At 40.3% G+C, this 26,180-nt stretch overlaps 2 protein-coding genes across 4 annotated transcripts in view; one reads left to right on the plus strand and one right to left on the minus strand.

Annotated features, from left to right (window-relative positions):
* On the plus strand, positions 1 to 4,714 carry LOC307025146 (uncharacterized protein). 2 transcript variants are annotated; one of them, XM_079659745.1, is made up of 7 exons: positions 1 to 159; positions 533 to 640; positions 724 to 816; positions 1,053 to 1,330; positions 1,423 to 1,490; positions 1,763 to 1,953; positions 2,119 to 4,714. In XM_079659745.1, exons 2-7 carry the CDS (start codon positions 544 to 546, stop codon positions 4,185 to 4,187), a joined length of 2,796 nt encoding a protein of 931 aa, XP_079515871.1. In that variant the 5' UTR covers positions 1 to 159; positions 533 to 543; the 3' UTR covers positions 4,188 to 4,714. The 2 variants fall into 2 exon arrangements, with proteins under 2 accessions (XP_079515871.1, XP_079515872.1); XM_079659746.1 differs by lacking the exon at positions 1 to 159 and adding an exon at positions 254 to 441.
* The window catches only part of ppp1r9bb (protein phosphatase 1, regulatory subunit 9Bb), a 25,214-nt gene continuing 3,745 nt past the window's right edge, over positions 4,712 to 26,180 (minus strand). For both annotated transcript variants that reach the window (XM_079659748.1, XM_079659747.1), the window contains exons 3-11: positions 15,966 to 16,098; positions 14,318 to 14,438; positions 13,908 to 14,012; positions 11,362 to 11,494; positions 8,283 to 8,435; positions 8,121 to 8,174; positions 7,066 to 7,295; positions 6,887 to 6,983; positions 4,712 to 6,146 (exon numbers count right to left, since the gene is read on the minus strand). In XM_079659748.1, the coding sequence (XP_079515874.1) occupies positions 6,096 to 6,146; positions 6,887 to 6,983; positions 7,066 to 7,295; positions 8,121 to 8,174; positions 8,283 to 8,435; positions 11,362 to 11,494; positions 13,908 to 14,012; positions 14,318 to 14,438; positions 15,966 to 16,098 (1,077 nt within the window). In that variant the 3' untranslated portion in view covers positions 4,712 to 6,095. The remainder of the gene's footprint in view (positions 6,147 to 6,886; positions 6,984 to 7,065; positions 7,296 to 8,120; positions 8,175 to 8,282; positions 8,436 to 11,361; positions 11,495 to 13,907; positions 14,013 to 14,317; positions 14,439 to 15,965; positions 16,099 to 26,180) is intronic.

Genomic DNA, 26,180 nt, shown 5'->3' on the forward strand with positions numbered 1-26,180 from the left:
TGATTTACTTCCGGGGAAACATCGACCTCGCATAGCTATGGTTCTGGTTACTAGTCCCAAACGGTAACATTAGCTAACAGCTGTACAGCAGTTTGAACAGCAGCTAGTCAAAAAAACATTCGGAGGAATACATCCGTTGTGATTGGAGTAGGTACAAAGGTTTGTACGGATTATTTTTGCAAAGTGCTCCATAACGTATATCGCTAATGCTAGTCTTCACCTTGTTGATATATCTCGGATAGCCACACAGCAGCTACTAATTATTGCATAGCTATGCTAATGCTTTCTTATTAGCCATAAGTTGTTAGCATTCTCTCCACTTAATAAAACCAGGACTACTTTATCGTCTGTATGAAATGGTTTTGAGACAGCTAAATTGTTTCCAGGACGATATTTAGCAAACCAGGCTAGCGTGCTAACGTGGGCTGTCCATCTGTTGCTGTAAGTTAGCGTGCGAGTTATGTAGCCTATGTACTTTGTGTAAATATGTATTTATTTGAGCAACAATGAATAGTATTTCAACTCTCCACAGACTCTGCATTCATGTCGGGCAGGAGCACCGCTGTGGAGTGGGTAGAGACAACCGAGGAGGTAGTTATAACAGAGGAGTGCCTACCCCCTGAAAGCAACACGCCTGCAGGTATAATAAGTTCGATGTTGAACTTTGTAAACACTTGTTTTAATATATAAGACGTTTTTTAATGAATGCCATTTTTGTTCCAGTGTTACCGGTTTTAGAGCCAGCAGAAACGCCTATCCAGAAGCTACTGGACACTGTGGGAAATGGAGATAACCCAGAGGCTGATGGGGGCTTTTGTAAGAAAATACCCTTTTCTCTTGTGCTTATATTCACTGCATCCTTGAGATGAATGAAAAGTTTCTACTTAATCTATACGTACGTATTATATACTTACATATACTTAAAACTGAAGCTTCAACGATTATTCTACTCAGTCTATTTAAGTCATTTTCTGATATTTACACGTGTTAAACATTAAGTGGTTATGTACATTTAACATAAAGTTCAGTATCTGTTTTCTCCTGTTTTCCAGATTGTGAGGAGTGTCTGCCTCTCTTCCAGGAACAGAGTGACCCCACCACCCTAAGCGGCCCATCTTTTATTCTGGACTTCCCTACTAGTACTGGTCTCCCCCAGAGGGCCCTCCTCTCTCTGCCCTATGGCCTGACCATTGGCAGATCTAGTATTCCCGGTGCAGGCGTCGGGGTCACAAATCACGGCCAAACAGTGTCTCCGGGAATGCATTTTGGACCCTATGAGGGGGACGTGACAACAAGAGAAAATGCCATGGCAAGTGACTTCTCCTGGGAGGTGAGCATAGATATAATCCTACTCTGTAAACAATTTTTTATTTAGTTCTTTTTTTATACATTTTTCTTATAACATACTTACACTTTCTGCAGATTTACAAAGAAAAAGATGAATATGAATACATTGATGCTGCCAGAGATACACACTCAAACTGGATGAGGTAAAGTAGTGAATCCTACTATTTTAACTGTTTCCCTTTCAATGTCAGAATTCATTTAAAAGATTATTCCACAAATTATCATCTATTTGTTTTTATTCCATGCATTCTTCTTTGTCAGAAAATTATGCCTACAGATTATACACAATGCATCACAACCACAAACAACTTAGTCATAGATTTAAGTATGTTTTGCTAGTAAGTTTCTGATACATACATTTTCACCTGTCTAAAAATCTGTCCATGTTTATATTCATCTCTTTTGTCCTACACAGGTACGTCAATTTTGCTCGAAATAAAGAAGAGACTAATTTGCTGGCGGTCCAATACAAAGGCAGCATCCTTTATCACTGCTGTCGCACCATACACCCTGGAGAGGAGCTCATGGTGTGGCCCAGCAGCAAATTTCTCGACCGTTTCAGTGAAGCTTGGACTCAGGTCTGGGTCATGAAGCTGAATGCCACAGGTACCTAATATAATACGTATGAAAAATGTATTGTTTGATTATTTTTATTATTATTGTATTTTTTTCCTAAAGATAAATCTTACAATGCCATATTTTGTATTGGGACAGTTCACCCCTAAATCAAAAATACTTCTGTTTTTTTTCCCCTTGTGTTCTTTATTTTAGAGAGTAGCACCTCTGCGACATCTCAGATCTTCCCATGCTCCCACTGTCAGCTGCCCTTCACTACAGAGTCCTTTCTTCAGCTACATACAGAGTACTACCACATTCAGCCTGAGGAGGGCTGCTTACCGGCTGCTGAGGCAGCTGAGCCTGAAAATCCCTCTTCGTATACTGACTCAATTCCCTCTGCAGCATCCCTGATGGTGCTTTGTGTTGATACTGTTGAGTCGAAGACATGCGGCGATTGCGGGAAGATTTTCAAGCAAATACCTCACCTTAGGAGGCACAAGCTTTGCGTCCACTCAAACAAACGTCCGTACTGCTGCACACAGTGCAGGCGGAGCTTCAGCCAAGCTTCTGGCTTAACCAGACACCAGCTAGTTCACAGGAAGCGGGCGGTGATAAAAGGCAAAAAAAAAAATCCAAATCAGAACAGCAGGGAGAAGAAAGAAAACGTTATGTTGGAAGTTTTAAACACTGCAGAGCCATCTATAATTGAAGAGACAACAGACTTGAATGTAAGTGAGAGTGTGCAAGAAGCTATGGATGTAACTGAGAACACTTTCCAGTCAAATCCTTCAGACTGCAGTAAGAGTTTCATAAATGAAGAAGAATCCCCAAAGAAGCATAAGATGGCTGGCCATGAAAAGTTGCGTCCGTACGTCTGCAAGTTGTGTCAGAAGTGCTTCGGACAGTACAACGACCTCACCAGGCACCTGCGGGGTCATCAGAAGCAAGAAAACAAGAGCGATGAAAAACAAAAAGAGGCTCCGGATGAGTCTTGTACCGTGCCCCTTAGCTGTACTGAGTGCTCACTGACTTCTTCCTCTGTGGAAACCCTTCAGCTGCACACAACTGAGCATCCCTCAGAGGAAGCATCAATGGAAAATCAAGAAGAAGATCAGAGCCATGATCCAGACTTCACTCTTCCACCGTCAGTAGCTGAAATCGTAGAATCAGTCCAAAAGCGTCAGAGACCTCAGCGACTTGGAGCCAGATCCAACATTTCCGCCATAACCAAACTCATAGCTCCAAAACGAAGGGCAGCCATCTTAAAGAAGCCGTTGACCAGCGCTGTGCAGACGGAGAAGACGTCCAACGAATCCGAGGCCACTAAGGTCACAAATGGAGAGTTAGAAAAATACAAATGGTTCAGCTGCCATCGCTGTAAATGCACATACCAGAACCCGGATGATCTTAAGGCACACAAGTGTGCTTTAAAGGAGCTCAAATGTGGTCAGTGTGAGGCAACATTCAAAACGACAGGCCTTCTGAAAAGACACGAGCAGACGGTGCATTCAAATACAAAGTCGTACAGTTGTGACCGTTGCGGCAAATCCTTTACTACATCTAGTAACCTGAAACTGCATCGCAAGAGCAACACTTGCATGAAGTATCACTGCACGTCAGAGCCTTTCCCGTGCACATACTGTCAGTTCTCCTTCACCATGAAGAGCTACCTTATCAAACACGTCAAGAGGCACCACCCAGTGGAGTATCTGGCCCATTGTGATTCCGACAACCTTGCATTTCAGTTGGAGGAAGAGGAAGTGGAAGAGAAGGGAGAAAAGGAATATGTATGCCCCGATTGTGGGAAGAGCTGTACCAGTGCCAAAGCTTTAAAAGCGCACGCATGCTTCCAGCAGGTGAAGGTGCTGTACTTGTGCACAGACTGCGGGAAGGGCTTCACGAACCACTATGGTCTGAAGCAACATCAGCGCGTCCACACGGGCGAGAAGCCGTTCAGCTGCCCTCACTGCAGCAAGAGCTTCTCCTACACGGGACAGCTCAATGTGCACGTCAGGATTCACACAGGGGAGAGACCATACCTGTGCACACACTGTGGGGAGGGCTTCCGGCAGTCCGGAGACCTGAAGCGCCACGAGCGGAAGCACACGGGGGTCCGGCCCCACAGCTGCTCCGAGTGTTGCAAAAGCTTCAGCCGCCCGCAGAGTCTCAAAGCTCACCAGTTGCTTCACCTGGGACAGAGGATGTTCAAATGCACCCAGTGCGGGAAGAGCTTCTCCAGGAACTATCACCTCAGGAGACACCATCAGAAGATGCACTTGTAGTCACATTTTGAGGGTTTAGAGGAGCTTTAAGGGATAGTTTGGCTACTTTTGAAGTTGGGTTGTAAGAAGTACCTACTGTATACTTAATTAGAGTATTACAGTATATTGCAGTAAGCATGGAAGCTAAGCTGTGGGTGTGGCGATCATAATATATTTTAGCCACCTATTAAGACCCACCTTAAAAAATCTTTCTAGCTAATCTATTAATAAGTACCTCTCACTACCCCACTTCCAAAGAATCCATAATATTCCTTTAATTGTTGCCATTTCAAACTGAATTGCACTTGATCGATTTTTTTCTAGGTAACTTTATTTTAAATTAAGTTTGTTTAAAGCATTACATAACCAAAAATGTATTTATGTGAACAAATATTTGTTTGTTATTTGAAAGCAGAAAACAAATGAACACGAACAAGGCATTCAATACAATTAATAAAAAATAAATGAAGAAGCTCACCAGTTCGACGTAAATGCTTGTCTCTCAATGTCAGTTTGCTTTAAAATAAAAAACACAAACTTGCTCATCACTTTTGACCATTTATTCCACAAAACATACAATGCAAAGCATGTGCACTGTACAAGCCTTAATATTATGAAAATCCTCATAACATGCCTGTTTTTTTTTCAATTCAATAATCTTTAAATTTGTTTGTAGTCATCCAGATCTACGTGTTTTTAATGGCACAGTTTGACTGTCCATTGAACATTGCCTTTGTCAGTTTCTGTCCTTGTTAACTCGTATTTCCCACTTGATTATATTATAAATATTAAGTAAAATTAAAATACTTCAGTCTTACCTGAACTATACAAACATACTGGTATGACAGTCAACACAAGTAGACTCAATTTTAAACTGTGCGTAAATTGAAAACAGGGATTAACCTGGCAGTGTTTTCCATGTGCTACACAGCGGTGTCAAGTGCAGCTGCTGGTTCGAGACACAAGCTATTTAAATCTAACTTTGCTGCTGGTAACGACTTCTTTAACATCCCAGTCCAGTATAGTTTCTTATATCAGTAGTCCTAACTAATACCAGTTACACAAGTTCCTTGACAACATCCATTTTTAAGGGACAAAGAGATCCATTTTGTGGCACAGCAGTTGTGGAGGCTTGTTTCTGTGGTCCTTTTTTTCTGAAAGAAGCAAGGGGTTGAAACCGGAGGATTGAACGCTCATTACTGAGTCTTAATGTGTAAAAAATACACAAACACTTCTGAAAGGTAGGCAGCAGGTGGTTCTCAAGGTTAAGTGACGACAAGACCCCTACGAAGGTTGGGTTTACAGTTTGTACAATTCCAAAGACACCTCAAAACATTGTTCCCGCGTTGTCCCTCCGCTCCAGTGAAGCACCTTGTTGAAGTGTCCTTCAGTGCAATCTCCAATTTACACATCATCATGTAAAATATACAACAACCCTCAAATCTCATTAGTTTATATTATGTTAAAATGTTATACACATATTTGAATTTTTTACAAACCAAACTGATTGTTAAAACCACACAGTATCACATCTGTACAAAAAAAGGTCACAAAACTAGGCGAAAGAAAGGAAGGGATTTTGTTTTTTGGCAATCAAAAGCAACAGCTTGGTCTGTCACACAACCACAAATTATGGATTAAATACTGAACTGCGGAAATGAAAAGGGAACAGTACACCTAGAGCTCAACAGAGTCTGTATTTGTGATGATAAAGCTGTTCTTCAGTTCCCATAAAACAGAAAAACATGATTAAAAAGGGTTAAGTGGCAGAAGTCTGAGGACACATATATACAGTATGCGACCGGAAACCAAGCTCGAGGTGGTGACGAGAAAATACCCTGCAGGTCATTGAGAGAACAATAACTCTCTCTCTCTCTCTCCTTCCTCTGGTGGAGTGCTGCTTTCTGAGAGGTAACGGACGAAAGGCTTTTATAAAGGTTCAGATTTCAGCTCCTCCACCCGGCACTCCAGGTCAGCCACCTGCAGAGGACAGGGGAACATGCAGTACGTTTATTACGTGTGTTACATCATGTGAGCAATATGAAAAGCTCCTACATGTACAACATAATACAAAATGGTCTTATTTGTAGTTAATGCAATAACAAACCAACTAAGAATGGAGAGAACCATCAAAAAACTCATGTGCCAAAAACACTGCAAACTGCTGCTTTATAAAATAATCTACAAGAAATATGTGTAAATAATTCATTGTATATAATATAAATGTGCCTGTTATACATGCTTTTATATTTGTATTAAGATATTATTACTCTTAACATGTCAGAGTCAACAGTTTATACAAATTACAGCCATTTTTATAAATGTTTTTTACAGTTTTTGGGCTGACGTATCTGCTATGTCACATCTTAAAACCTCTAAACAAAAAGGCATTGTCAACTTTAATTTGAATGAATAATTACATTTTTAATATTTGACTCCGTTTGCTCAACGTTGTAAACCTTTTAAGACTTTTTATTTGTCTCATTTGTCTATTTGTATATATTTATCTTATTATCTTAATGGATAAAAGTGCTATACATAAATCAATGGAAATATATTATATCAATCATATATGAATATATTATCATAATGTGAGACAAAGCGTTTCAAAGCTTTCTCTAGCACTAACCCTACATAGGGCGAACAATACCAACATGTCATCACTGAACATTTGAAGTGTAGTTTTTTCAAACAGTTTCTGGGTTTCTCCTGAACTGTACCTGCTCCTGAAGCTGTCCGGACTCCTCCTTCAGTAGAGAGGCCTCGGCTCCATCCTGTGCACAGCGCTGCGTCTCCTTCTTCAGGTACTCGATCTCCCTGTTAGAGGAAGCCATAGCATCAGACTCTAATGTAACATCTCTCTCAGCTGGTTGTATACATATGGACTCTTGTGTCTTACTTCTGCTGATACTCCTTGATCAGACGCTTGGCTTTGCTGTACTTGCGCTCCAGAGCCTGATACTGCGCCTGCGTCTCCTTCAGGTGCTCGTCCACCGCCTGGCACAGGCTCTGCGCCTCCATCCAGTATCCCTCCAGCTTGTCCATGCGCTCCTTGTTCTCCTGCAGCGTCTGCTCCAGCTGGGCCTTGTCCATCCGCCAGCGCTGCTTGTCCTGCTCCGCGTGGTGCAGCTGGGAGCACAGGTGAAGCATCCATTTCAATTACAACATCCTTTTTATTAAAGATCCTTATAACAAGAAATGCTTCTTTGTAGGTGTGGGGAAAAAGTTGATTCTGGATTAAATCTCAACTTCCTAAAAATATATTTTAAAATATGTTATTTGCCTACAAAGATAAACTAGACACAAGTTATCTTACACACAAAATCTTTAAAAGTTGTAGAAAGTGCTATTATATTTACAAATATCAGTTTCACATGTTTTATGTACAATTCACTTTTTAATTGTAAAATGACTTCCACATTAAAGGCAGCTAGTTTAGGCCTACAAACTATATTTATATAACATGTATTGTTTTGACCTCCTTTTATTGAAGAGAATTGAGAAAAAAAAATTGTTTTTTAAGTGGGTTTTTCTTTCAGGTTTAGCATGCAGACATCTTCATCTTACCTTTATATTAGCTTAGCATTTGCATCATAGCAATCAGTTGAGAATAACTTTATCAAACATACAACTCTTTAATCTTAATCACACTTTACTCTGCTTTCTTTCCATCATTTCTCACATAGCTTTTTTTATTTATCATGGAGTAGATCCTGAAGTTAGCAACCGTTTAACTGTCTTTATTCTTGTTTTTGTCTTTTATTGCTTTTTTTTAATGATTAAAATAGTTGTTTGTGTGTATTATTGTGTGTGTATTTTAAGGACTGCTGGAACGGGCATTTGTAATTTCATAGTATTTCTATATATAATGACAATAAAGGCATCTATTCTATTCTTTTGACTGAATCCAGAATTGCTTCTTCTTCATCTTTAAAACATCATTTAAGAAGTTACCTTTCTTTTCAGCTGCTGGATCTCGGCCTGGGTCACCGCATGCTTTATTTGGAGCTTCACAGCAAAGACAGATTGAAATACACGTGTTAGCATTAGACACATATCAAGAAATAAACGGTGATTACACAGAAAATGCTCCAATTAAGGAAGCTCCTTTCTCACCTCTTTGTATTTATGTGCTAGTTTCTCAGGGTCCGTCTCCAGGGGCGACATGTCCTCATTCTCTGCCAGGTCGAACACCTCGATGGCGCTGGGATACGGCGGGCTCACCTCCTCATCCTCGTCCTCTTCCTCGTCTGTGCCGTATTCTCCACCCTGCAGGGACACGTTCAGGTTAGCATCCCATTCACACACAGAAATAATTACAGCAGGTTTAGGGCACAGGCAGTATAAAGAAAGACCTTTTTGAACATTAAAGCATGTAAACATGTCAGAGTAGAGTAGAGGCACACAATACAAATATGAACCTGAAAACAAGCAGGATATGTCATCTTTAACATGTTTCTAATAGTTTTACCAATGGGGCACTCATTTCCAGGAGTTTAAATGATTGGAATTTAGGTATTTCTGACATGTGTTTAGATTAATTGTCAAAACATTTAATAAAATGTCACTGAAAACAGTAAAACAGAGTGAACAATTGTAATGTTATGGTGTCTTTAAAAGCATGTGTCTGTTCTATGACCAGAGGGGGGAAGTACCTAAATACATTTACTCAGGTACTTAAGTACAATGTGTAGGTACTTGTACTTTACTTGAGTATTTCCATTGTATGCCGTTTTGTACTTCTACTATTCAGAGGTGCATGGTGTACTTTTACTACATTTATTTAGTAACTTTAGTTACTTTACAGATCTGGATGAATGATGTGAAATATAATCAAGTGTTAAATCAGACTTTAGTTCCACCTGGAGTAAATTCACAAACTACCCTGCAGTATAAAAAGATGGGCGGTGGTGGCGAAGTCGATAGGGACTAGGCTTGGCAACTGGAAGGTAAACAGTTCAAGTCCCAGCAAGACCAAGTGCTACCGAGGTGTCCCTGAGCAAGGCACCGTTCCCTACACTGCTCCCCGGGCGCCGTACATAATGGCAGCCCAATGCTCCTAACACTAGGATGGGTCAAATGCAGAGAAACAATTTCCCCACAGGGATTAATAAAGTATATCAAAATCAAATATAGTCATTCAAACTAGCTGCACCTTTACCAGCTTTGAGAACACTTTAATACAGGGGTGTCAAACTCAAATACACAGTGGGACAAAATAAAAAAATGGGTACTAGTCGAGGGCCGGACTGGTTCAATGTTTATTGCAAAACTTATTGAAATAAATGTATTGCACATATTAAACCTGGAACTAACTTAGCTTAAATAATTGCCTATAAAAACAACATTAAACATTGAATAATCAGTTGCATTCATTTCTTATGGCTCTATCTGCAGCTTCTCCAGAGTCATTTCTTATGAGTACATTTTTCCACAGGCCAACAACAGCTTCAAAAAAACTATTTCCCTCAAAGAAAAAAACAAACATGCCCTGTTGTCGCAAGAAAAAAGTGTTGAAGGAAACATCCATTGAAACTCAGGTTGCTACTCTGTGATGCTAGCTCAAGCCAGATACTTGGCATCTCATCTTGGGTGCAAGTTCATCAATGTTTGGGCTCTGGCTGTGAGCTGAGGAAGGTGTGCGTGCAATATACCGGCGGGCCAGAGCTAATAGTAATTAGAAATTATACTGCAGGCCGAAATTAAATCTACCACGGGCCGGATTTGACATGTGTGCTTTAATGCATCAATAATTATTGATAATTATTCTGAAATGGACCGAACTGCGGAACGAGTACTTTTACTTTTGGTATTTTAAGTATATTTTGATGCAGATACTTTTGTACTTTTACTTGAGTAACGTTTTGAGTGCTGGACTTTTACTTGTAACAGAGTATTCCCACACTCTGCTACTTCTACTTTACAAGTACAAGATCTGAGTACTTCTCCCACCTCTATGACACCACACAGCCACTAGGTGGTGCACCTCTCCAAAGATCAGACTTCCCTTTCAGTTACACAACACAAAGCTTTTCAAGAAGTACCACCAGCACAGAGGCATGAATGGGGGAACTTCCTCTCTGTTCTTATGAAGGTACAGTCGCGTATGAGCTGTAAAAACTCCATGAGCTTATAGTTTATGTAAAACAAAATCAGAGGAGGCTCATGAGATTAACAAAGCAAAGGACATCCGGGGGCACAGATTTTCAGATCCCGATTTGCCCTCATTTCGGAGCGAAGCTTATCGTCTGATGGGACTGATGCTCTGGACACAATAGTGAGGCTTCTGGCCAGAGGCACGTAGAGCCCAGCCACACAGAGAGGGTCACTGCTGTTCATGGGATACATGCATAATCCTAAAAGGGGAACCGAGGGCTTACAGAGCCATGAATGATTGCAACTTCTTTTTCATTTTTGAGGAAGTATTTGTGTCGGAGGTTGAAAAGAATGTATGAATTATGAAGGGCTGCACCGAATAGTTTCATGGCTCTGAGGCTTCATTCATTACATTGACATTCAGTAGCAGAGCTGCTTTTATTTTTAATTTGCATTTCTATTCATTTAATTTAAAACCGGTTTCCCTTAACAGTTGCAGATTAAGGTAGGTTAAGGTTGGTTTACAGTCATTATTATTAATATCATACTATTTATAGAATTTTAGTTGTAAAGTCAAAAAGGAATGTAATGCTTTTAAAAATTCACGTTTTTACCTCAAGAAATATTGTATAATATATGTTTTATCCATATGTGTTGGCGTTTAGTCTTCAATAAACAACATTTTAACTGCTGTGAAAAAAATGCTGACTCTCGTTTTTTTTCATTTTGTTTTAGGGTAATAAATATGACGACAGACATTCAGAGCTCTACTAAATGTATATTGTACAGCCAAAATACTACTTTAAAGCTATTTAGAGATGATTTTGTTGATACTTGATGACTTCAAACGTTGATAAATGCATTCAGATATCTTTTCTTTTAACTGGGATTCATCCTATTATTTAACATGGCTCAACTGAGCTGTAAAAGAGTTTTACATTTTCATTGACTAGCCTTCATCCCTCACTTCATTCTAATGGTCATAGTAGTGAGTGTGTGTTCTTGCTCATAAAAGGTGGAGATGAGGAAGGACATCTTGTTTAGTAAATCAGTGCACCTTCACACAGACAGTGGTTAAAGAATACTTCTAAAGACATACCTCCTGGTCGTCCATGTACTGGTTGTAGCGCTGCTCCATCACCTCCCTCTGCCAGCGCTCCTGCTCCAGGGTCTGCTGGATGAGCTGCGCCACCTCGCTCTGCTCCCCCGGCTTCTCTCGACCAATCACAAACCTGGGGGTTCACAATCAGCTCAGTCAGGACTAAACAGCGCCGACCTGTTTGAAGATGCTCGCTTAACTGAAGTAGTCTTTTGTGTATACAGCGCGTTTCAAATTCAGAGGGATGAACACGCTTAAAGAGAGCAAAGCAATGAGAGAGATAATGGTAAAAGTAACACATAGCAAAGCAGGAGTTACAGAAAACAACAATTAAACAAACGTAACATTTAAAAAACTAAAGAAAATCAAAAGCAGCTTTTTACAAGTGTGTTTTTCAGGAGTGATTTGAAATGGGGCACCATATTCTCAGGCAGGGACCTCCAGAGTCTGGCTCTAACAACAAAGCGGCGTTCACCTTTAGATTTCGAGAGTGATTTTAAAACAAGCAACAGGGTTTTGCTCTAGGATCGTCAGACGTCGCCTTCGGCCATGAGGAACAGCTGCTCGGAGATAAAGGACGGGCCTTGATAGTATTTATAAAATCTATTCTAAAAGACAGACGAAGCTATGGTTTAAAAGCTCAAATAGGTGGAGTAAGATCACTTTTGTAACCATCAAGCCAAGACTACAGCATTTAGTTTGAGTTAGAGACTACACGAGAGTAAGATAATTGACCAATTGTATTGATGTTCCGTGTAGATCAAACAGGATTGGACAGTCTTTATCTGACTTGATACGATAATAGTAATAAAAAGATAATCTGTTTTATTGTGTTGTACTTTTGGAGGAGCCTGTGACCTAAGATCTTTTGTAGTCATAACTACACTGTAGCTTACGTATGACCAATAAAAGCCTTGAACCTTGAATGTATTTGCACGCTAAATTATACATTATGTTCCTTTTTTTAATTGAGGAGCATGAACACCTGCCCTACAAGGAAGACAAAAGTACTTGTCATATATAATAGACTTCTTAGAGCCTCTTCAGATGGTATAATGTCATGTATTGATAGAGTGAGGATCTCGCCAGCTCTCTGATGACAGAAAATGTCTTCCTGTTTAGAGCCGAACAAAGGCGGTCTCTATGGAGTTGGCCTTCTGTGATTCAAATCAAACGCGCCTCTCCTTCAGCTCATTGTGCACTTCATTACGTGAGGCTCACAAATCTTCGTCCAATTAAAGCCATGGTGTAAACAGTGAAACGGGAAGCAACACTGTAAATCATGACACAGCCACAGACAGTTATTAAGCCAGCCGCTGCTGCCTTTCAATTTCTACGCAGCTAATGGGTAATTAAATGTTCACAAGCGCACTTCCTGTCCCTGTCCCTCTGTCTGTCTGTCTGCTTGACGCTTTTCATGAATAGGTCTGAGCACCAGTGCCATCACTTCAGTAGATCCATAATGTATGAGCTATCTATAGAAGTCTCTGATCTCCACTAGTCACACAACACTAACAAAAACAGTCAGTTCCGCCAAAGAGCTCGGCTACAAATATCCCTCTGGCATTTTCGAATGATAACTCTGATGCAGGGTGTATTTGTTCCTCAAAGCTGTGTTTTCTGTGGAGGATTCCTTGGCTCGTATTCAGGATGTCTCAGAAAGAAGCTTGAAGGGTATAATCATGACCCTGTGAGACTTGAGATATAAATCTACAGTCTGGTGAGCTGAATGGGCAGGATGTGGTTGGTAGAAGTCAGTCCTGCGTGTAAGACCGGTTGTTTGGGTATATGTATCTATATCAGGAGGAATCCATCTCTTTGAGCAAGAAATGTGACGTCACAGCGACAAAAGTGCAACAACAAGCATGTCCTGGTTACAGCTTGACAGAGCCTGTAAAACTAAAAGAACTCTGAGAATTGCTTTGAGATTAATATATGCCGCTGGCTAACATGTCGATTTTAGTTTAACATGTTCACTAGCATGTGAGTGTTTACTAATTCGCTCTAAACAGTGTAGCTGAGTCTTGTGGGAATGTCTTAAAGGGACAGTCCCCCTGTAATTCCAGGTAGTGTTGATACTATTGTACTTAGAAATGTCTTTCTTCTCTCCATTATAACATAACCTGTGCTCAAGTGCCATACATTTTAAAATCTCAACAGCAACCAAATTACACCTCATTGGCGGTTGTTGTCCTAATTGTTTTTTTTTTAGTATCCGGGTTATGATTTCTGTACAAAGTTATGTTTTGGTTAGTTATTGGCTCTTTGAGCACATAAGGCCTTGTGCCATCAAGTTTCATTATAAGAGAGCGTAGGAAGACCTCTCACACCTAAGCAATCTAAATTGACATATTGCACTCTTTGAACTGTCCCTTAAAGTTTTGTAGGCATTCTTAGTCATAAAAAAAAGTACAGGACAACAAATATGATATCATTATGACGCTAGATGAGATATGAAGGACGTGGTCATGTAAATCCATTGAATGGTAGTCATTACATTACATTTCAATTCGGTGACACGTCAAGATATTTCAGTTGGGACTTACTTGACGGTCCCTGAGGTGTTCCTGAGTACGGAGGCGGCAAAGTTCTGGGTGACTCCCACCAAACTGGTCCCGTCCACCTCCACAATCAGATCGTTCACCAGGATCCTGGAGGGGCAGTCGAGGGAGAAGTTCAGGATTCTCAGTAATAGCATATCTGTGGCCTTCGCTCATCATCTTTTGACTAAAGCCCACACAGGCAACACTCCATTTATGAGCCCTCGTTCTTGGCAGCAACACTGTTTCGTAGTTGGCAGGAATCGGAAAGATAAATGGGCTGATAAAGCAAGAGATAAATTACTACAAATAAACCGACCTCAGGTTGAGATGTGGTTTACAAAGGCCTTTCCAGTTTGCCTGTTTTGTGAAGGAATCAGGACGATCCGAGGTGAATTTATCATGATTTAACATACCTGCCGTCCTTCTGTGCTGCTCCTCCATCCGTGACTGTCTTCACAAAGATGCCCAGCTTCTCCAGGCCCATGTCAGCCCCTGCACCCATCCCGATGATACTGATGCCCAGACCCTCACCATCTAAAGGAGAGAAACAGACGCGTTGTTACCATACTGCGACTGTAATCCAGAGCTTTCATTCAGTTGTACGTTTTGGCTGAAAACTGTCCGTTTGAACCATGAACAGATACATTTGGGTGGAGAAGTTGAAGAGCCCCTTTCCCTTTCCCACAGGTGTGGTCAAATTAAAGTTGCCCGTGGAGTTTTCTCATAAACAAACAAAGTTATAAACATTTACAGTGTTGCACACCTAATGCATTGTGTGTGTCCTTGAGGCCAGACAATGCATTTCCTTCCTCATAAAACATTTACAAAGCCAATTTTAAACCTTGCATTGTTTACATCCATAATTGCTAGCTCGCAGTTCACTTAATCCCTGCCTTTGTTGGCGCATTACTGCATTTCTGAGCACACTACTGCTATCAACCGTCAGTAAGCAGACCCTCCATTGTTACAGTGTATTTTAATTACCAATAAGTGTACCTTGTGGTATTACAATCTATGGGCTGTGAAGAAATACCATTCAGTATATTCAACATTTTGAAAAACATTTGAAGTGTTTATTAATTACTACTAGGTTTTGCTATATTGTCATATTAGTAAAGTAGATACTTATCTCGCAGGAGGAGGAATTCATACACATTTTTAAAAAGCACATATCATTTTAGTGTGGTATTAACCATTTATGAAATATGTATATAGTAGTTACAATGAGCTGTTTTACCTCATCAAATGCAGAACTACAGAAGCACATTTATAAATATTTTTAAATCAAGCATATATAGCAGGATAACTAATAACCACAGCTTGTGGTTATGTACTGCTGGCCAGAGTTGTTAAACGGCACGCAGCAGCTTCCCCGCAGATATTTATCTCTGATGTATTTTCTCTGAAGTGACAGCAGCATTCTGCATGTTGCTTCAATATATTTATGGCTGAAATAAAAGCCTGCACTAGCTTCTTTTCATCTCGAGGACTCTTGTTATGACAAAACACTTCAGTTTAACGCTTTATGTGACTTGAGAGTTAGATCAGTGATAGCGTCCGGGTTTCCTGCCTGAGGTGTAATGTGAGGAGGTGTTCATATGAACATAAAGCAGCATATCGTTTATATAGAGGATGGCCACATATGGTATCCTGATGTAACCATCATTCTAAATATAGTCTTCTATTAATATATTAATGGAGCATAATGTTGAAGGGATGTTGAGGGAAGTGTGGCTGGAGGAAATGGGGTGGTTGGCAGAAGGCAGTCAGTGAAGAACCTTTTACATAAGTAATACAAAAATGCAGGTGCTTTTTATTCCTTTTGGCTTCAAAGAGAAATGGAAATGACAAATCCAAGTGTTCAGGAGGTCTATCACATAACCATAATCATTTTAAATTCAGTTTCCATGGATGTCAAATTTCTCGTATTCGTTTTGCTTCCCAATTTCATGCAAACCACCCTCCTGGTGCCTCGAGCAGGTTGAATCAATGCTTTAAAAACATCCTCAAATCCTGTACACAATAACATTGGATACAGATCAACTTTATAATGTTCTCTACCTTTCTCCAGCTCTGCGGGGAACAGGTCCAGCCTCTCCACCCTCTTCTCCAGCTCGTACTCTGCAGACGCTGCCATGGGATCAACGTCTTCATTACGCCTGTCGTAGTCCTCATTGGGGTAAGTGGCAAAAACCTGCAGGAGACAGAAACACTCCATCAGACTCATAAACGCATAAACCTTTAAATGTCCTTTAAATCAGGATAAATTGTAAAATCCTTGTATTTTAAATCAAATTTTCCAGAAAGTTTAATGACAAGATCAATACATCTCTCATACTAATACTTTTAGCAGTGCGGGAATATAGTTAGCATCTATCCAAAGATATAAAACATACCTTCAATTAAATATCACAAAATAACACAGTCAACCTTCTTTCCTCCTTCAAAAACAACAATTAGTTGTGGTATGTTATATATAGGAGGCTGTAGCTCAGTGGATAGTGTGCTGGACTTGGAATCAGGATAGCAAGTTTGAGTCCCACTGCAGTCAGCATGTCGCTGTGTCCCTGGGCAAGACACTTCACCCCAAATTGCTCCTGTGGGGATTGTCCACAGCACTGAGTAAGTCGCTTTGGATAAAAGCGTCAAACAAATTACATGTAATGTGTTTGATCAGAACTAAGCTAGCTGTTTGCCCCTGTTTCAAGTGTCTGTGTTAAGCTAAGATAACCGTATGCTAGCTGTAGCTTCACATTGAACAAACAGACTCATGTCAACTCATATATCAATTGTATCATCTAACCCAGTGGTTCTCAAACCCTTTTCAATAATGTACCTCCTTTGAAAAAAAAATTCAGCCAAGTACCCCCTGATCAGCGCAAAAACTATTTGTTAGGGAAAGAATGCCTATATAAAGAGGTACAGTACAGCGCTGCACCATCAGTGTCTGATTTGTTAAAACAACAACCTGAGAAACACTTAAATGCTACATTTCAAATGTTTACAATCCATCACTAAATTCATGCAATAACATCATAATAATACTTGCATTGAACTGATCTTTTTAATAAGCTGTGCTTACAATTTAGTGAGAAACATGGGCTTGTGCTTCACTGAGGACCTTTGTCATTCTGACAGGGAGGCTAACTGCAGTTATTACGCTTCGCGTTTTGAAATATGTGTAACTCTGTTAATATAAAACCCACACTGCTCAAACTTCCTTACTTTTCCTAAAATGTGTATATTTATTCATTTATTTATTTTGGGGCGTGGGGAATGAAGAGAAACAAATATATGAGCTATTTATGAGCATGGGATTTTGACCCCTCATATAAACAAATGCATAATGCTGCGCTATACTTTGCGGCCACACGCTGTTGCCAAGCAACGCTTATTGTTTAGGTCCTTTGATAAGCAGGCAGTCGTATAATTAACTAGAACTAGCTAGATCTAATAGATTTGAACATAAACGCGAGGGAAGTATAACCGGATGCGAGAGAGAGAGATCAGAGATCATATCACTAAGAGTTAGAGCTAACACACTTAGCTAGCTTATCTACTCTGGAACTAGCTAAACTAGTTATACATATATTTATTCTTTACTGTCGGGTCACTTATTACTGGTTCAGCGAGCTGCACGAGACTGACGGGCTGTCAGGAGAGGGAGAGGAAAAGAGAGCATCCCGTTTATTTCCCCCATTTTATTATCCAGAATTACTGTAAACCTTTGAATAAAGTAGTTAATCTACTATTAGTAGTTTGTTTAAATGCATTAATTATGTTGTTTTTTTCACTAATAAAATAAATCTCACGTACCCCCTGCAGTACTTCAACGTACCCCTAGGGGTCCGCGTACCCCCATTTGAGAACCACTGATCTAACCCTCTGCAAAAAAAGCTAATTAGTGCATTTTCCAAAATGTCAACTATCCTTCGCCCCTTGATGATGAGTGATCCTCTCTGTGGTGTTTTTGCACTGTCCAAAGGTCAATGAGTGTTAGCCCTGTTGTTTCATGTCTCCTTGGATTTTCTACAACATGAAGAGCCTTTCTTTTCTTTGAAGCCATGGATTCTTTTCGCTGTTTCATGCCACCCTATTCTTCTTGCATGTACTCCAAAATTAGTTCTGCTACTGAAAACAGAGAGCACTTCCTGTTCACCCTGAAGAGCGTGGATAATGTTAAATAATATGTGTCTGTGTGAGAGAGAGAGAGAGAGAGAGAGAGAGTGAGAGAGAGAGAGTGAGAGAGAGTGAGAGAGAGTGTGATTACAACCAAACCCACAGCAAATTTAACTGCAATTGTTTTTAGAATATCTGTACATATATTAGACACAGTATTTACTTAAAGGCTGCATGTCTTTTTTGATACATTTATTAATATTTCAGTCCAAAGGCCAAAGATATTTAGATTAATATTATGTAAATTTGGAAAGCAGAACATTTCTATATTTTAAATGCTTAAAAAGATTTGTTTTCATGAATATTTATTTGGTTACAATGAAAAGATTACCAAAATATGTACTTCATAGATTAATAGCTACGTAAAATATTGTCCATAATAAATAAATGACTTCAGCCCATCACCAAGTGCTGAGAGGGCTTTGACATGAATGCTGCTGAGAAAGACGAGGCAGATGCATTCTTTTGATAAAATCTGACCGCCACTGTTAATGCAGAGATAATGCAATTCAAATGTATCGACCACTTCAACTGAGACAGCCGCAGCATTTCCTCGAGGACCAGAGCTGTATCGCTTCACAGCCGTAATGTGTGTCGAACACACTGGGGGGGAAATCCATCACAACCACTGAAGTTGCTCTCGTGAAGACAGAGTCCTCTGTTTCCCACCACCAGCATGACAGTTTACATAACCACCTCCAGCATGCTAATGGAGGGCCTTCTGCAGCTGCTCACACACACACACGCAAGCAGAAACACACACACGCAAGCAGAAACACACACACACACACACAGAGCAAGCTGAATCTTTAAAAAGGCCCACTCTTAGTGTTCCAGGGCGATTATGCATGCACCACCTTGCATGCTCTGCTAGCCACACTAATTCTGAGCCGGACTTCTATTTTCACACTTTCTTCCATTTCTTTTATCAACTTTTCTCTCCACAGTCCTTCGTTCTCTCTGCTGTAACACTTAACACTCCTTTCTTGATTCTTTGTTTACTTCCTCTCACTTCTCTCCCCGCTGTTTAGTCTGTCCATCTGTGTTGCAAACTAGAATCTCATAGCTTCATTTGCTAACCTCTTAAGCTACATGGTCCCTGTCTCCCTGGCAACCCCACAGTAAAGAGCCTCGTCAGTTTTGACACTGCCTTTGAAATGTAAGCAGCCCCACCCCTCTCCGATTTATTCAGTATCATTGTATGTCCATGCATCATTGAACACTGTACAAGCCCGTCCCTCTACTCTTAAGCCTTACTTAGCCATAAGAATGGGGCTTAAAATGTTATCGCCTTTGAGCCAAATCACGACACTGCGTTCACACAAACGATGATGAGGTTGAAATGACCTGCTGATTTTATCTGCGATAAAGCTGCATGAATAAGTCCAAGGGGTCTTCGATTGATAAGGAAGAAGGTCTACTAGTTATGAACATAAATTAGTTACATATTAAACTGGGCCCACAACACAGTGTAGGATGGTCTAAGTGTCAATTGTAAAAATTAATAACCAACCCGTTTTTTTGCCCCCAAATTTGGTGATTTTCTGCTTTTCTCACATTTATTTGATATTAAGATGATAATCTTTAGGATTTTAACTGACAAAACAAGAGACCTTGGATTTTGAGGAACTGAGAAGAGACTGTTTTTTTTTTTTATTATTATAGAAAGTATTGTTAGTTGCAACTCTAATCTGGGATAAAAAAAAAAAATCCATGCAGGAATTGTATTCAGTTAAACAAAAAGTGTAGTAGTATTTTCATAGGTTACTATTGGTCAATGTATTGAGTAGAGTGCAGATAAAATATGAAAAGGGCTATTTTGCCATTTTGAGAAATATGCTTCCTCTGTTCTTGAACTATTAACTGAACTGACAGCGTTTGATATTTGTGGATTAATGATTTATTTATTTATATATTTAGCAAGTTTAGATCAGACAGAACAAGCAGTTTGCAGACATGGAATCTATGAAATTATGTGCATTTGACCAAACGTTTTGATCTTGTATAGAGTTACCGTTTGGCCGAAACCAGTTTCATGTAAAATGCGAATAATAATTAGTTATAGCAGAACTGATTTTTGTTTACACTTTGAATTAAGTACAGCAAATGATACTTAACCTATTCAGATGACAGATAGCATGAGAGCAGCACTGCAGTCTAATGGCTTTTGATTGAGGTTACCTTTGTATTTAGAGGGATTAGCAGAATGTGGATTACAGACACACAAAATACACTGTTTGCAACATAAGTAACAGAGCATAAAACAACAACAGAGCCCTGCAAGCTTGCATGCCTACTGTTTAACTCTCACGCTGCACTGTCTCACTCCTTGACTTTAAAGCTCAAGAGGCCACAGCTGGTGGCTCGTGGTGCCCTCATTTTACGCCCACGATGCTGCCGAAGATCAAACGTGCAGCAGCGTTTAACGTGGCACTGAGGAGGAAAAAACACACCCATTATCGGATGTGTGTCGTGACCTCCAGCCTTGGGCAAGTTCACGAGCGGTGCCATGATACAGGCCGGGCTACAACTAGCCCTCGCTGACACAGAATCAACACTTTCATTTCCTGGCAGAAGATGGTCTCCCTCCTCCGTGATCCCACGCAGGGCAGACAGACTAATGAGATCCTGCACGAGGCAACCTCTCACCCAAACCTCCTCTTAAGTATGTAAAGTAGAAGATGAACTCTTCGAACGTTGAGGTGGCTATCTTTGGAAGACAAACATTGGGATTAAAAGCAGGGTATTTGGTGAGGGGGGGGAGGGGGGCGGAGGGCAGGACTGGAGAAGCACGCTGTTCCAGTTGTGGCAGATAGTAGGTCAGAGAAGCTAACAGATGGCCAGGAAACTCCCTCCCTCCCTCTGCTACCAGCCGCTTGGGATGTCCTACAAAAGCTCTGTGGGCGGCTAGCTAGCTAGCTCACCAGCTAACAGCTTGTGTTTGTGTCTCTACTGAGCACCCACTTGGGACTGTTAAATGGTATACAAATAACTCAGTCAATCCAAACTACCATTTAACAATGTCGTGACAGAGAGGTGGCTAAATGACAGAGCTGCTCTCCTGCAGTGTGGTTCCCTGTTGCCGGCCCTCTGGCTATAATGTGATTGGGTAACACTGTGTTGGTTAAACTCGGTACCACCGCCTCCCCCCCCTTCCCCCACTGCCCACATCAGCATGTCAACTGCTGTGATTCTTTCCCCTCTTCACTCTCCAAAAACACATCTAATTTTGGCCAATAGGATGTGTGGAGGAGGTGCTGTTGGTTTTCTGAACAACCAAAATAGCGTGTTTCTATTCTGTCTGTCCACATACTGTGGCACCCAACTTTCCATCATTTGTATAACTCCTATTATTCAAACTGCCAGCTGGTGGGAATGTGAGCTTTACTGACACTCAACACTTTTAAGACTCATAAATACAATTAATCATTTTTTTTATTCAGGCGCTTTCATTGGACTAGGATTTATTGTCCCAGAATATATTGCCATCAACGATATTATTATTATATAATAGTATAATATGCAATATTCAGTTAAAACTAAATAAATAAAACTAAACAAAAAGGCCTGCGTCTTATAATGAAAGGGTTAACCTTTTAGTTATTTCTGGCCTCTTGTTAGCAGATATCTTGGTGATATTCTTAAGTAAACAACCATCCAGACAGCACAACAGGGACGATATTGAGGTCAGCAAAAATGATGGAGGTTGTGTCCTTACATCACACATAATTAAAGTGACAGGCACTTTCCCAGTTTGATAACACGGCTATTAATCACTTCCCCAACGACCACAAGTTAAACATGTCAAGAAATGGCAGGTAATTGCTTCTAAATCCGCCTAAAACTGGAGGTTAATCCAGATCCCAGATGTGCAGCACACAGACAGAATATGTAGACGTGGTCCTGGTTGCAATCGCCATGGACTACTCTCCTCCAGCCAATAATATGGATATGTAAGCTTTGTCATGGTAACGGTTGCATGGCACCAGGGCTGTGTGTTTTGGCAGGCAAGCCATCGGTCAGAATTCATGTTTGGGCTTAGCACCGCTGACCCCGGGGAGAAACACAGCAGCATGAGAGAAACGTCAGCCACTGAATAGCAATATAGTATGTGGAAGGATACAGCAACTAAATCAATCATTTTAACATGTATTATTTTTTACATTATTATTATTATTATGTATGTATACATTACGTATACATGTGTTTAGTTTTGTTGCTCTGTGCATGCACCATACTAGAGCTTTCTATTTATTGAATAGTATTAGGTGTTCTATATGCATTTGATGTTAATATTTAAAATCCTGTATACATACATATTTTATATATTTCTTTGCACATAATCACATCCAAATACAGGTCTATATAATATAATATATGTCATTTCGTATTTCCTATTGAATTATTTAACGGTATTTGGCAAGAGTTTGATTTATACCATTCTTAAGAGGTCTTGTGTTGTTGTAATTTGAAAGGTTTAGGTTGTATTCTGCATTTGATTAATGTCAACAAACCCCATTAGGGCCGCTGTACAGCTCAGTTGGTAGAGCTCTGTCTCCCCATCTAAAGTCTTTCCTCACAATAAAGGCACTGGTTGCCCCCAAACAAAAAGTATAAATAAAAAACCCCACTTAAAATAACAAAAACCTGATAGCTAAAGTCTTATATAGTAACTTCCTTTGTGCCATAGACCTCCCTTGTTTTCCAACGAACAATTAAAACAAATCAATAAGCCACAATGGGTGTCATGTTGCTTCATTATACTGAATGTAATTAGTGTTTTCAGCCCCAAATATATCTTAATCAACAAAAACCCTGTCAAATACACTATATATTACTCAACCTGCAATGTAACACTGAAAACATATATTTGCAACTAGTTAAATCTTCGAGAAAATAAATGTCCTGTTGAAGACTTGTGAATCAACTAACGCATTGTTGGTGTTGGCCTTTTCATTTATTTAATTACATTTACTGACAAATGTAAAAACAGATTTACATCAGCATTATTCAACCATTTCTCCCCTGAGGATAGACAAAGTATTATCTCTACTGTATGTTTAGTAACCTAAGAATGATATATACAGACAGATGACAGACCTCTGTCGGCTCTCTGTATGTTGTTGGTTTTTAAGCTTGGCAAGATAATGGCAGGATGGACGCTCAGACGTTGCATAACACGGCATGTCGCAGTAACAGTCGATGCTTGTAACCCACCACCACTGCAGGACTGGGAAGTGGGGCAGAGTGACCTTGCTGATAATTCGTCTGGTCTCCCACCCCTCCTGACTGTGAGTAATGCACTGTATGAAATGCTGCAGGCCTGCTGTGTCTGAGTAATAGACAGTTTGAGGATACCTTGACATATGGGGATGTATTACACCTCCCTGGGTGGAGTGGTGAACATAAGCCACCAAAGGTTGCACTTTGGCCAATCTCTATATTGTTTTTGTGCTTGAAAAAGATTTTCTTCCTTCTATGTTTTTCAAAATTCAACGCTCTCAGTTTATTACAATATAAGAACAGTTTGTTTGTGTTAATGACACAGTGTGAAGCAAAATCATAGGTGTTCTTTGAGCAGGCTGGCAGTAATGTTCAGAGTTGCGTAGGCAGCAAAAATCCAAGAGAAAGTGTGTGTGTGGAGGATAGAAAGTTTAAGAGCAGGCTAGGCGATGAGTGAGCAAGGAGATTCTGCAGCATGAAAAATAAATCAGATTATTTCTGCTTTGGAGGGGAACACAGCGCAAATCCAGTGGAGATTATCTAATTTTACGCCTCTTTTAAAAAGGTTTGCTCTTACAATAGGATAAATAATTAACAAGCACACACTACAGTGTTGATACAGTTGTGATGTAGAATGAAAGAGCCAAAACAAACAAGCAAAACAAATAAATAAGGCATGAGAGGCAGCTTCCTGTGTTTCGGAAAAAAAAGAGGCGGCCCTGAAAAGCTAAACAAGTCTGTGACGATAACAATGCTGCTATTTTTACTAACAGTAGGAGACTGGTTACAAAGAGCGAAAGGGAGGAAAGAAGGAGCGAGAGAAGGATTGTCAGAAGGAGCAAACAAAGGATCTAGTGTGAACTCTACCCGGAGCAGAACTGCTATTTTTGACAGTGTGAAGGGACAGACAGACAGGAGTGTGTAGTGTAAAACGGGGACAAAGAAAAGAGACATGCGCCCTGACGTCCAACCGCCATCACCACAACAACAAGACTTGATTGTGGCCGAAAGCTGAGTTGTTGCACCATACATGGGCACTTCCTGTTTAGGGCTTGAACTGTGACTTACAGCTATACAGACGCATGACATTTCAGCAGAAAAATAACGCCCCTCCCATTTGACCTCGCCAGCCCCCCTCAACTATCATCCACCCCTGCATCAATCTCCATAACAAAAGCCACACTGATACAGTGTGAAAGGACTCCGTAGGAGGTTATTCTGCCAAGATGACTGCAGGGTCCAAAACCAAATTCAGCCTGTTTATCAAAGCTTATGAGTTCTGACTTCTTTACCACATAATGCTTTTGTTTTTTCAGTCTGCTTTTGTCTTTTTCTTTCATGCAGTAAAATTGTATGATAGACACGCTAAGCTGAGACCTACTCATAAGGGATTCGTGGGATTTTCAAAATGGCAAACACGGTTTGCTTCCATCCAGCTTGGATAGAGCCAAATATTGGCTTAGCAAAAAAAAATGTTGGTGTTTACATCTGTTGGCAGATGCACTCATAGAGATTGCTGTGCTAAAATGCTTTATAGGCTCCCTTTTGGTTTCGTAATTGAGGTGTTAAAGACAGTTTTTTTCTGCTTAAAGAGCAACTTGCAGGTTAGACACACCAGTGAATAAATGTGTAGGAAAATGATGTATACACTAGATTTTCCCAAAGATATACAGAACAGTGACATCTGGCATCGTTTTTGCAAGACATTTTTACTTCCGCATAAATGGAGCTGAGTGGAGAACAGGGCAGCTGTCTTGGTGAGTGACCGGCGTTAGCTACAGTTAATGTTAGCTAACGTCTGTCGCAACATTGTAAAGTCAGCTATCATATATCAGGCTATAACTAAAGTAGTATTGATAATATAGTAACGTTACTGGCAGGACTGTTGATACTGATCCATAACAGAAACTAATGCGCAAGTATCAGCCGTATCTTGCATTACCTAATGCAACTCCACACTACGTGCTGTGTACCGGAGGGGAGAGAGAGAGAGAGGAGCGAAGGGGAGAGAGAGATGTAATACGGTTTCCTGATAAACATTTTGTTTGATAGGCTTCAGCTGTGGAGAGTATGTGCTGCAGGGAGGTGGATGCACCTCGCACAACGCACCCAGGAACGAAAGCTAGCTCCGGTCCTTTTCCTGTTAGGGGAACTGTGGACTCGATGTCCTGACAGGCTGGAGTTTGTGCAACCTGCACAAGCTCCAGCTCACCATGATTACAAATGGTGAAATGCAATGTAAAATTACCCAAAAAATAGCAGCTCACTAAATCACAACCGCTCAAACCAACTACAAACTACTACCGCGGATTGGGCAGAGAAGGAGTCGGAGAAAGTTGCTCCCCCATGTGACGTAATATGACGCGTTTGACGTTAGAAAAAAGCAGTTTTTAGTAGCAGAGCTCAAAACGGCTCCTTTGCCTCTGAATTCCTGCCCTTATGTCTTGTAAAAAATATCAAATCCTGCATTAACTTTTTTAATTCTAATTTTCAGACAAGGTTAAGCATAAATCTATTTTTTTTTTTTTAAACCTGCAAGTTGCTCTTTAATACCTAAATATGTTCTTAAAGTGGACCTATGATGCTATATTGGAAAAATATATTGTAGGGCCATACCTATACAAAACATGTCTGTGAAGTTTTTTGCTTAAAATACCAAACAGATCAATGCCATGCCATGCCTCATACTGCTCATACCCCTCTTTTGCAGCCCTATTAGAGAAACTTCTTAGCTTTAAAAAAAAAAAAGAGGAGGCGGAGCAAATGCCTGATCAGAATTCTACCGGAGATAAAGTTAAATTCTGCTGTGATAAAACGCCATAGTGTTCTAAACCACATCAAAGATTATTTCTGAAACAGTATGGAGCTCAAATG

This window comes from Notothenia rossii, assembly GCF_949606895.1.
Source record: "Notothenia rossii genome assembly, chromosome: 11".
NCBI lineage: Eukaryota > Metazoa > Chordata > Actinopteri > Perciformes > Nototheniidae > Notothenia > Notothenia rossii.